The sequence below is a fragment of the Panicum virgatum genome, chromosome 9K (genome assembly GCF_016808335.1).
Source record: "Panicum virgatum strain AP13 chromosome 9K, P.virgatum_v5, whole genome shotgun sequence".
NCBI classification, from domain to species: Eukaryota; Viridiplantae; Streptophyta; class Magnoliopsida; order Poales; family Poaceae; genus Panicum; species Panicum virgatum.
Genome location: NC_053144.1, coordinates 13,304,391 through 13,316,386, shown reverse-complemented (window position 1 = coordinate 13,316,386; position 11,996 = coordinate 13,304,391). Strand labels below are relative to the sequence as shown.

The following is an 11,996-nucleotide window of genomic DNA, read 5'->3' as shown; positions in this document are numbered from 1 at the left end:
TTTTCTACCCCACAAGGCACGAAACAAATTATTCTATGGCCACCCACAATTTTGCCCGCCGCTAAGACAGTTGCAATGAAGTGCAACACAAAAAACGTATCCAGATTTTCTACTCTATTGAAATCAATGGCTCTGGACACATCTATCAAATCTTCAACCCGATCGGACGGCCCGCGTTATATGGATCCGCGGCTTCAACGCGCGTCCGACAGATCTCACCTCCACCCCGCGCAGCAGCCCCTCAACCGGCCAGCGTTCGAATCCCACGAAAAACAAATTTTGCGGCCCTACTCTGAAAATCCAGCGCGGCCGCTCCCTCCCGCGCGCCTCCTGCAAACCTCGCCGCCAACCTCCCGCCGAACCCGTCGTGCGCCTCCCGCCGAGCCCCGCCCTCCGCCGAGCCCCGCCCTATGCCTCCCGCCGAGGCCCGCCCTGCGCCGGCGGCCGGAGTGCCACGCGCCTCCCCCTCCAGCGGCCTGCGGGCTCGGAGCCGGCGGCCGGAGTGCCGCGCGCCTCCCCTCCAGTAGGATTCGGGCTCGGACGCCGCCGCCGGGAGGCGCGCTGCCTGCGGGCTCGGCCACCGCATCCGGGACGCGCCCCGCCTGCGGGCTCGGCTGCAGCCGCCGGCGCGCGCGCAGGCGCAGGTTTGGGGTGCCGCCGCCGGCCGCGCTGAGACGACGTCAGGACTGGGATCGGCGACACAATCTCCCGCGAACCTCGCCGCGACACCGCCGCCGACAGCACCCGTGGTCTGCCTGGACTAAGCCCGCCGCCGGCGCCGTCTCCCCCAGCACCCCCGCGGCAGCTCGATTTGTACTTTCTGGTTTGCTCTGTCCTGCAGGTTCGACAGTTTGGTAACAGCAGCTGCATCTCGACCATCAGGCAATAGAAACAGAAGCAGGGCTATCGAATGGCCTTGTGCTTAGCAGCTACAAGTGGTGTGCAACTGTCATCAGTTCTACTATCTGTCAAAATATTGTGGGTCATTCTTTTCATCTCATCCACAGGTGCAGCAGCGACAGCAGCATGTCAGCAGTTTTACTAAGTCATCACTTATCAGTTTTGCACTTCGTAATGCAACTCGATCTAGATTCAGAGTATCATCTCGCCATGAATTTAATCATTGTGAAATGTCATTCTATGCTATACTGAAGCGACTGTTGCTCACATTATTTAATCACTCCTTGCTTGCTTTGGCTGGTCATTTGAATTGATTAGCTTTTGAACTAAATGAACTTGAGCTCCTTTTGTATGGCTTGTGCATGTTACATGTATGGTTAAATTAAAATTATTGCTCACAGGCCATCACGTTTATAACTGTGCTATTCCAGACTTACAATAGTATGGCAGCCTTTCATTTGTGAATGTTTTAAGTAGTGGCCAGCTGCTAATTAATTTAGTATCTTTCATATCTGATCTGCATATTTGCCCTTGCTACTTCTTACAGTCTTTTTTGTTTATTAAAATTAGTAATCTTTGCTACTTCTTTCAAATGGTGGTTGCTGCATATCTGAGCAGCAAATCCATATTAAACTAATTTAGTATGGCTACTTCTTTCAAATTAGTAATCTTTGCTCAGTCTTTTTTGTTTATTAAATTAAATAATTACTGTTTGTTCATCCGGTGGTTGCTGCAGTAACTACGTACATGACTTTTGCATGCACATTAGTTTAATTCTCTTTCTTGATCAAGTACACTCGCACATTGCTTAGCATACTGGTATTTGCTTATGTGAAGGATAAAGTTAGCTTGCTGGTATTTTGGTTCTGTTCATGCTCTTATTATTTTTCTTTCTTGTAGTGTCATCCTATTGAAGCATTACGGCTGAAGACTTGAAGCTGGATGATTGCATATAGACTATGGAACAATGTGAGATTGTAAAGTAAATTAGTCAAAATAATATAAAATTCATGTAATTGCATGGAAGATGGTAGGGATGTTGGAAATATTTAGGTCTTGTGGAATCTAATTGGCCCTTATTGAAAATTTCAGGTGTGAAGGTACTATGCCGGATAGTTTTCTAAGTTCAGATTTGATTAGTGATTTTCAGTAAATATATCTATATCTTTTCTTAATTCAGATTCAATCATGGATTGGGATCATGTGTTGTGGCCTAACAAAACAATTAAACCTGTATTTTTTTCCTTTTCCAATTCTAATGTTCTCATATGCTGCAGCCTTGAGCATTTCTGTCATAGCTATAACAGCTCCTAAACAAGAAGTGTAACAAACGTAATTTGGTCTCCCTTTTCCTTTCTTTTGGTTCATCTTTTTTGTTCAAGTACTATGTGTAACTTGATGTTATACATCTTGGTTAACCTTTGCAATAGCTTTGAATTGCCTCAAAAATCAGAGCTGAGTTATGCTTTGATATTTTGAAGGCAATTCATACCTCTTATTTGTTCCCAATGTTTGCAGAGGCAATCCCTGTGAAAGATATTGAACAATCAAATTTGCAGGAGAAAAATCGGAGCTGAGTTATGCTTTGGAATGGAGGATATATCCACAAGGAACTAGCAAACACACTAGGTGAGCATCTATTCTCCCAAGGCCCCAAATTGCCTTTGCTATATCATGCCATATGCTGCTAGAAATTAAATTCCATGCCAATGTATTTTATAGTATTGTATCATTGTGTTCGGATTAACATCTTTGTGTGAGATTTGCTATTCCTGTATATATATAATTTAGATTTTGATCTCATGAGATTTTATTATTAATTTTGGTTTGCAGTGGATTTGGCCAACTAAGTATATATTAGTAGTAATATATCACATTATTGGCCCTTGAACTCTCTTGTGTGTATGCACATCTATTGCAGTAATTGAATGAATAGATTGTGAAATCAGTGACATCTTTCCTCTCTCTTAAAGTTAGCTTCAATAACTTTCCAAATTCTTCTAAACCAATGTGTGATAGCTCATGACAATTTCTCATGCTCACTGTACTTTCCAGGAACGTTACTGATGATAACAAAATGAAGCCACCAGTTCCAACTTCTAAATCGACAGCTAGCATGGTAGATGACCCATTTGTTGTTCTAGACACAGCCTCTGCTTCAGGTTCTGCATCCCTAGGAAGATCTGCAAATCCCTTGGAAGATCTAGAGAAGCCTGCAAACTCTGAAGGCAAGGCTGCTGTTAATAGTTTATTTGTTATTTGAGGAACCAATTACATTTGACCAGGCCCCAAAATCAGATCGTTTGTTTGCCTCTGAACTCAATGGTCATGCCAAGGCCACCACTTACAGTAGATTTCAGGCTTTCAGGCTCTTGATAAGCAGTACTATAACTTTCTTCTTTTTTCTTGGTAAAGTTTTATACTTAACATTCTCAAATTGCATTGCAGGATTTCAGGCTCTTGATGAGCAGTATTATAACTCATGGCTTCATAGGTTCTCTGATGAAGAACTTTTGCTTTGTGTGTGCTTATTGGAGTTCGTGTTTTTGCTATATCAGTTCCTAAATTTGCCATAAATATTACACGTTTTTTTAAAACGTACCGTTAGCACGGGCTAACTTACTAGTCCCATTAAAAAGGAGGGATGGGGGGGGGGCGCGGAGGAGGAGAAGCTGCTCTGAATCTCTGATGCATGTGACAGGATCAGGAGGAGATTGTTGAAAAGAGCAAAAGCTCGCGAAGAAAGCATTCAAACCAAGTACAGTAGCATTCAAACCAGAAAGAGCAAAGACTGGCCTTGGAACATTCTCTTTTGAACATTACAGTGTACTTGAACCTGAACTCGCGGTTACCTCCTTGTATGCATTAAGACTCGAAGCATGATCAACTGATCAAGCATTAGAAGAAGCACTAGATTATCATGTATACCGCCCAGCACTCATCATGAATCATGATTGATTGATGCAGTGAACCCGTGGAAGACAGACAGGTTGAGGAACACGCCGCGCCTGGTGATCTGCTCCATGTACGCTCCACAGCGCGCACAGCCGCAGATTTTGTCTGCCTGGGAGCCTCTCCTCTGACCCGTGTGGACACGATAAACCGGGGGAGGAGGCACTGTCGTGCGCCTCTGCCGCGCCGCGGAGCACTGTCGACACGCGGGCAAAGCCTGACGGCGGCTGCTGCTGCAGACTGCAGTTACCTGCTGCCGCTGTTTCTTCCTCTCCTCTCCTCTCCTGGGACACAGCGACGTGTGTGGTGGCGTCTTCGTCAGAGATCCATCCCTGCCAATGGAAGATATGGTCTTGCTTCCGGTCCATGCCGCTCACTGTCGCTCGCCACTTCCCTGTTCTTTTGTCCTCAACAGTAATGCCGGTCCTGATAGATGTTCCTCGGCGCTGATTACCGCGGCGGATGATTGGAGCGAGAGAGAGGCTGGTGCTGGGAGGGTTAGATAAAAAGGCGATGATGAGACGCCGTACGGCGTAATAGCCGTCCTAATCGCCACACCACTTGAAGCACGTCAATTATCATGCTCGCTCATGGCTTTCTTTAGCAGCAAGCAATGGCAATGTGTGCCCCGGGAGCACAGAAAACAAAAATGGAGTGAGCAAAAGCGGCCGGGCCGGAACATGGATTGGTGCCTCCAAAAGGCAAAGGCCATTAGGCCAAAGGAGGACGACGACGATGAGAGAGAGAGAGAGGGAGGGTGCACGGCTAATCAAGTGGGCATGACGGCGGTCGCTCGCTGCTGGGCGGGGGAGGTACAGACAAAAAGGGCTTGGTTTGACGCCGGCACGCCAAGGGGCTGCGGCGGCGAGGCGAGGTGCGGTGACCCATCCTGTCCGTCCGTCCATTCACCGCGGGGACACGACGACATCGCCCGCCGTCCCACAGAGACCTGACCTGGGTGGAAATGATGGGGCCGGCTGATAGCCTACTGGCCTTGTGGCCTGATGAGAATCGAAATCAAACAAGGATCGACAGAGATTTCCCTTTGGTTAATCAGCCGACAGGCTAACCTATCCGTCCGCGTCAATCGGCCCGGCCCTGTTCCACCACAGCTCACATGCACTCCCGTCACTGCCAGGAGTCGATCGCTAGTGCGCAGATCTCACTCACTCGAGTACACATTCACCGGTAGATTATATTCACCTTTCAGATCAATTCCATCCTCAGGATTTCACCTTCTTGACTGGCGGCAAAGCATACTGAATTACTGATAAGAGTGTTTACCAAAGCAGAGGGAATCAACGGGGCGGGGCGGCAGCAACCTGGGAGCAAAGCCTCTGTGGATCATGCGCGAATGATTCGGCCGGCCGGCAGCCGCAGCCGACAGCCATGAGCACGGCGTCCATCCTACGGCGCGGCCGCAATTAGCATGCGTGCCATGGCTTTGCGGCGCCTCTTTTTCCGTGTGTTCCTTGTTGGGCTCCATCGCGTTGCAACTGCATCAATGGAGAGGAGAGGGGATGAACCAATGGAGATCGATCGGTCAAAGGGACTGGGCAGGACGTCGTGAGACGGAGCAAATCGAGATGGTGGTGTGCGTCCAAGGGAGGGGGAGCACGCATGATGCGACGTGCCGCGCCACGAGCCCACGACCTCTTCCTGTCCCGGCCTCCCTCAACTGCTCACTGTCCTTCTGTCCTTCTCTCTCTCCCCCCCCCCCCCCCCCCACCCCCAAGAAGACAGACGCGGAGACGCCAGACGCCTCAACTGCCACCGTCCTCCCTGCCTTTTTCCTTTCTCCCCTGAGCTGAGCTCTGCTCTGATCTCTGCCCGCCTGCTCCCTGCCCCTCCTGCCTCCACTAAAAAGGGCTCCCGTTTCCGATACGAGACGACGTCGAGACTCGAGACGACGAGACCCAACCAACCTGCCCCGTCCTTGTGCCTGCGCACCTATCTAGCCCAGCCCTCCCAATTTGGCAACAGACACATCAATCTACTTGCTCCAGCCGAGTCGAGTCTCCATCCACTCCAGTGATCGATCGTTGCTGGCTTGGCGTTGGCGATGAGGGACGCGGGGACGGTGGCGTCGCCCGGCGGCGGGAGGGCGGGGGGAGCCGGAGGAGCGGCGTCGGCGTTGGCGCCGTGCGCGGCGTGCAAGCTGCTGCGCCGCCGGTGCGCGGCCAGCTGCGTCTTCGCGCCCTACTTCCCGCCCGGGGAGCCGCACAAGTTCGCCAACGTGCACAAGGTGTTCGGGGCCAGCAATGTCAGCAAGCTGCTCCAGGTATGCGCGCGCGCCCACTGCTCTACCCTGCACGCTTAGTCGTCTACTTGCTTGATCATGCCCTGCTACTCTGCTCCTGCACTGGAGATACTGCGCATTGTTTCAGTCATCTACTTTCCATGTATCTTCTGAGTTCTGATTGCTAGTCATCGAAGGCAGAGTTACTTCTGATTCCACAGTTGGAGTAGTTCTTCTCGTAGTCTTTGTCTGTATTGATCAGCGTTGGCAACGGAAGCAATACCATGTACGGTCAAGTCTCCCCCTGTGCTGAATCTTCAGCCAGATACGGTGTTATTTGCTTTGGTCTAGACTACAGTTTGTCAATGTGTGCTGTAGAGGATGGATATAGTTCAAAGCGTTAAATTAATTACTTGTGATAACCAGACTCATGACTTGTCTGCGTCTCAGGCATACTGCTTTGCCAAAAGTAGCAAGCTTTAATTATATCTAGTAGTGATTAACAAAGCCTTCTCCAATCCTACCTACTGGTCACACTTTTAGGGATCATGCTGCTTTAGCCACTTGCATACACTCTTGATCCGGAAGCTTGATCCACTTTCCCCCAAATCATCTTCCTGCTCTCGAGCATCTGCACACCTCTACAGTCTACAGTCATGTTCCTGAGATGAACAGTCCTTGGCACAGATCAACAAAAGAACAGTCCTCTACACTTGCTCTTCAGCTACCGTGCCAAGAACTCTCCATCATGAGCTCGACAAGGCATGGGCAAATGGTGTGTCGCTTTCGCTGCACACACGCCGCCGGGGCCCATCATGTTGCCCCCCGATCCAATCATGAGCAGGGCAGCGGCAAACCGAACCAAAACACAGAGATCGCGAGGAGGCGAGCCGGCCAATCAGATTTGCGGCTGCGTTTTCATCAGCATGTGCTCCCGGCGACATGGATATCTGTTTGGTACAAAGTTTATTAGAATCGACAGTGATTTGCCCCCCGGCTCTTGACCGTATCCACAAATTCAAAGATTTTCCCCCATGTGTCGAGCCGCCGGTAGCAGTGCACGGCCGTCACCGTCTCCAGGCATGGAATGCACATGGTGTTCGAAAAAGATGCTTTCGGCAGCACCAAACATTCAGACATGTCGTCGATCTTTTCTGTCAATCTTTCTTTCTTTCTCGGAACAAGAACTCCAGTAGTAACCAGCAGCTACAACCTTCTATTCTTGGTCCTAATCTGATAGTGTATTTCTTTTTGTTATGTGTGAAACTGTATTCTACTACATTTCTACTACATTGCCATGTGTATCTATCTTCTAATAACTTTGAGTAGTGAACTTGTGATGTCCATCAGTGGATCCGTGCACTGTCGCTGCTTGTGGTGTGAAAGACTGAAGCTGTTCGTTCCCGTGGAACTGCAGGAGATCCCGGTGCAGCACCGAGGGGACGCGGTGAGCAGCCTGGTGTACGAGGCGAACGCGCGCGTCCGGGACCCGGTCTACGGCTGCGTGGGCGCCATCTCGTCGCTGCAGCAGCAGGTGGAGGCGCTCCAGGCGCAGCTGGCGCTGGCGCAGGCCGAGATGGTCAGGCTCCAGATGAGCAACGACTACATCGTGCACCGGTTCAAGGCCGCGCGCGGCGGCGGCGGAGGGGGCAGCAGCTACGCCGGCTCGCCGTCGTCCATGTCGTCGCCCAAGACGGCGGAGCCAGAGGCGCACTGCAAGGCCACGCCGGAGCTGCTGGACATGGTGGTGGACCAGCCCGGCATGGACGACGCCCAGTTCTGGTCCTACTAGGATCGGAGGCAGCAGCTCACTCTGACTGCATCAGGTGCTTCTGGGTCAGGTCAAGCTAGGTTCTTTTTAGCTGATTTAGTGTGTGATCAGGTGCTGTTTTTGAGTCACAGATGGGTGGTCCGGTAGTAGTTGGTATATAGTATCAGGTATATGGTGTGCGCGCGCGCTGTAACAGCGTGACACTAGGAGGAAGGTGAGCGTAGAGGCCTTCTCCTAACCTTCTTCTAGTATGTACTATGTCCAGGGCTTGTTTTTTTGCTGTCCTTCCATGATGAGAAGGTTGAACACCGTTACAGTAATTGGTGTGCATCATGCTATGCATTGCAAGAACCTTTCCCTTGCTCGTAGCATTTGCCTGGTTAAACAGTTGAACTCTTCCATGGAAAATGCAGACAACGTTTGGTATCTATGTTTGTCCTAGTGTGAACCTTTTCTTGTCTGCGTTTTGGGAATTATCTGCCAACTTCGGTAATTAAGCTGCGAAACAAAATAATATTATCTGCCAACTTGAGTGCAAATCAGATCAGCACGGAAGTTCCTGGTTAGCTCAGAACGAGATGAAGTAAAACAACAGGTGAAGATTAGGGATGGTAAAGAGTCCAAAATTTTGAACTAGAAAATCTAAGGACCGGGCCCTAAAAGGGCTGTGCTCTAATTTTATATAATTTTAATCTAAAATATTTAAGGGCCTTGTTGGGCTATAAGAGGTTACTAGGCCATAGCCCATTACCACCCCTAGTGAAGATTAAGTTGGGGATAAATGACATAATATTACTCTCATGTTTGTTTGTTTCGAGATTTTACAGGGATAGGCACCATGACAGACTGGAGACTGGATCCTAATTTAGGCAATGAAATGCCATCCGATTCCCGCAAGGACACCACTTACAGAAGCAACACCGGTTGCACACACTCAGTTGTTCAGAGAGGTCCGATCGTTCCACCCAATGTGGATTATGGGAGCAAAACTTGCAACTGGACCTTGCATTCGGCAACTAGATGGCAAAAAGTTGCTAATGCAGCAACTTAGTTATCTGCAATCCAACAATAAATTAGTGCATCTTGCTAGTTTTTGTGGTACATAATCATGGATGAAGGGACTATTTCAGTTCATGTAATTGGATACCAAACTTACCAAGAGAGACATGAAGCCTATGGCATGCTACGATTTAGCAAACCTTGGAAAGATAGGTACAGATCTTTGTTGTCAGGACCAAAGATCTCTTCAGCTTTCTTGAGAGTTTCCTGGTTGAGATGTAAACGTGAACAACTTTTGTGTTATGCCACGACAGGATCCAATTCAAAAAATTAGCAAATGGACCCAATTGACTAACCTCCCGTGACTGCTTATGGGCATTGAGCTCTTTGATGTTGGCTAAGAATGCTCCAAATTGTTCATATGATAGACGGCTCCTAGAAATTGTAATAAAGTTCAGTTAATAACGATATATCATCCATCTCATTTGCTTATGGTGCAGAAAAGAGGGCAGGTTATCAACAGACCTGGCCTGGCGGAAAAACTCCTTTCCATCAATGCGAGGAGTCCTACCTGAAAACCCCAAGCATTAACCATATTTGTTCTATTCATATAGCATTGTAGTGCCAAACAGCATCATGTCTCAGAAAAAAAAGGAAACCTGGGTTGGGTCGTCCTCGTGGAGGAGAGTTAGCGGCAGAGGATTGCTTGCTTGATGGATACCATGGTGTCATTGACATGTGCCCTTCAATTCGGGCTCTTGTTGGTGAGGTGGCACCAGACATCAATTTTGGTGTTGCTGTGGTAGACATTCGCCTTGGAGAAGTTGAGGTGGACAATATTTTAGGAGTGGCTTCCGGGGTAAGGCGAGGAGTGATGTGTGATGAGAGGGCATATTTTTGGATAGGAGGCCTTGCCGCTGTACCTAATTGATTTTCAGGAATGCAAATGATTGAAACTTATGTTGCCAGCATGATCAGTTGATGGCTAACAAGACGATCAATAAATGATAAGCTAACAAGACCTTCTCGGTTTGTACTTCCAACATCCAAAGACTCGCTCAATATACTTGGCGCAGGGTGACTGAAAGACCCACCATCTTCAACATTCCCAATAAGGTACAGTTAGGGATCAATGTAAGAAATTTTCGATAGTTAATAGAAATTACAAATTTTGAAGTATGTAGAACCTCCACATGACGGCACTTTTGATGCTACTGACTGATCGCACGTTGTAATGTCAACTGTTTCTTGATGCTGCTTGAGAAGGATTCAGTAAAAAATCAATCTCAACCCTTACCACAAATTAGGAAGAACATATAAATCAAAATGATCTATTGGGTAAACAGATGAACACACCGATGAACTATCATCACGCAATGACTGCATCAGATGCCTCTTGAATGACTCCAGCTGAGAATAGAGAAGATATATCAGAACGCTGCCACGTAAAAAGGCTAGGGAAAAAAGATAAAGTATGGCTAACATCATCTGGCTTGGTCTTTGAGAACTTAAAAAAAAGTTCCCCCTCTTGGTGTAATGTGAAAAGGGGAGGGGGAAAAGGAGACAAGATTTATTCACTCCTCAGATTAATTACTGCATCTCCCTAATGTGCCTTATTGCAGGGGGGGGGGCACTAAGCCAATGATCATGGCTGCAGATTGGGTGATTGATTTCATCAGCATAAACCAAGTTAAACACCATTTTGCTTGACATATACAGTGACTAGTATGCTATTGAATGTCTGGATAATTCAATCCTTCCATTATGATCTTAGAAGAAGAATCCACTAATAAATGGTTCGAATAAATTCTTCCCCTTACCTAACTGCTATAATCTCCCTGCTTAATAAGCTTCCTAACAAGGGAGTTTCTAATCCTAGAGCATTACACCGACAAATATGTATGTAGAAGGAGGAGAGGTCAAACGAGGGCACCTTCTGCAGGTCACGCGCCAGCTTCTTGGACGTCTGCGCCAGCGAGTCCCGCTCCTTGCTGAGCTTAATCTGCACCCACAGCGCAAACACCCAATCCCCACAGTCAAATCGAGACGCCAACCGAACCCAAATCCAAAATGAACAGCATGCCCCCCCCCCCCGGAGCGCGCCGGCACCCACATTGTCCTCGAGCGCGGCGCGGAGCCTGGCGTTGGTCTCCTGCAGCGCGGTGTCGAGCAGCCCCACCCGCTCCCGCAGCTCCGCGTTCTCGCGGTCCTTCTCCGCGGCCTCCGCCCGCAGCCGTCCCGCCTCCCGCTCCAGCCCGGACACCCGGCCGGCCACGGCCATCGCCGTGATGCGCCGCGCCAGATCCAGCTGCTCGTAGGGGTCCCGCGGCAGCGCCGCCAGGACCTCGTCCGGCAGCGCGAAGTCCCCCGCCCCCATCGCCGCCGCGCCCTTCCCCAGTGGCATCGCCGCCGCCAGATCTCTCCACGGAGAAGGGAATGGGGAGTGGGGGGCGAGAAGGAAACCCCGAATCGGATGGATTGGGCGCGTGCTTGGGTTTGTCCGCTTTGGAGTGGAGGGGGGCGAGGGGGAAAAGGGACCACCACCGCCGCTTCCTCGGTGCGCTTGGCCGCTTGGGGTTTTTCCGGGTTTGAAATGGGCTCGGCGGTCGACGCGAGGCCGCGAGGGGTTTGAAATTGTTTCGGGGTCCCTGCGCTGCGCCCCCTCGCCTCGGTTTTTGCTGGGGTGAGCGCCCGAAGTGGCAATTGTTTTTCTCAAAAAAAAAAAGTGGCAATTGTTTGAAACGGGGACGGTGAGGTTCGTACTGTGGTCACAGAGAGATGCGGTACGAAATGGGAATAATAAGGTGATGTAGATCAATGAGGGAAGGCATTTTTCGTTCTAAAGGACGGTGGTCATGGAAGCCGAGCGAGAGATTTCGGTCCCAACTTTTCTCTTTAGCGACTTGAAGTAACCGGAGGGAAGCGCCACGACGACTTTACGCGTTGAGGCTGAGGCGGTTCCTATTGGTACACGTTGAGGTAGAGACGGTTCCTATTGGTACAACCATATACAAGTTTTCTTTAAATTATCATTATTTATATAGTATAGGTCTAGTCTCTCGTGTGAAGATAGTAGGCTTATGAAATTGTGAAAGCTATGCCACTGCCCCACATACGATGCAATGCAAAATAACA

At 49.3% G+C, this 11,996-nt stretch overlaps 3 protein-coding genes across 20 annotated transcripts; 2 read left to right on the top strand and 1 right to left on the bottom strand.

Moving 5' to 3' along the window:
* Positions 1-227: 227 nt before the first annotated feature.
* On the top strand, positions 228-3,825 carry LOC120650173. Of its 17 annotated transcripts, none has more exons than XR_005665524.1 (5): positions 229-1,007; positions 1,801-1,869; positions 1,993-2,000; positions 2,178-2,529; positions 2,956-3,825. XR_005665524.1 is itself a non-coding variant. In XM_039927199.1 (5 exons), coding segments are annotated over exons 1-5 (381 nt in total). In that variant the 5' UTR covers positions 233-1,867; the 3' UTR covers positions 3,477-3,825. The 17 variants fall into 17 exon arrangements, 1 of the variants encoding a protein (XP_039783133.1); XR_005665521.1 differs by having other exon boundaries at positions 232-1,869; positions 2,178-2,232; positions 2,419-2,529; XR_005665523.1 differs by having other exon boundaries at positions 232-1,869; positions 2,178-2,232; positions 2,460-2,529; positions 2,956-3,252.
* A 1,767-nt stretch (positions 3,826-5,592) lies between these two features.
* Positions 5,593-8,290, top strand: LOC120650172 (LOB domain-containing protein 4-like). Its single transcript, XM_039927198.1, has 2 exons — positions 5,593-6,133; positions 7,509-8,290. Exons 1-2 carry the CDS (start codon positions 5,915-5,917, stop codon positions 7,881-7,883), a joined length of 594 nt encoding a protein of 197 aa, XP_039783132.1. The 5' UTR covers positions 5,593-5,914; the 3' UTR covers positions 7,884-8,290.
* A 329-nt stretch (positions 8,291-8,619) lies between these two features.
* On the bottom strand, positions 8,620-11,462 carry LOC120650171 (uncharacterized protein At4g15545-like). 2 transcript variants are annotated; one of them, XM_039927196.1, is made up of 10 exons: positions 10,975-11,462; positions 10,795-10,863; positions 10,218-10,271; positions 10,049-10,115; positions 9,884-9,958; positions 9,521-9,784; positions 9,387-9,432; positions 9,218-9,296; positions 9,019-9,128; positions 8,620-8,917 (listed from the first exon to the last, which is right to left on the bottom strand). In XM_039927196.1, the coding sequence occupies exons 1-9, from the start codon at positions 11,263-11,265 to the stop codon at positions 9,036-9,038; spliced, it is 1,038 nt and encodes a 345-aa protein (XP_039783130.1). In that variant the 5' UTR covers positions 11,266-11,462; the 3' UTR covers positions 8,620-8,917; positions 9,019-9,035. The 2 variants fall into 2 exon arrangements, with proteins under 2 accessions (XP_039783130.1, XP_039783131.1); XM_039927197.1 differs by having other exon boundaries at positions 8,645-8,917; positions 9,521-9,778.
* Between the last annotated feature and the right edge of the window lie 534 nt (positions 11,463-11,996).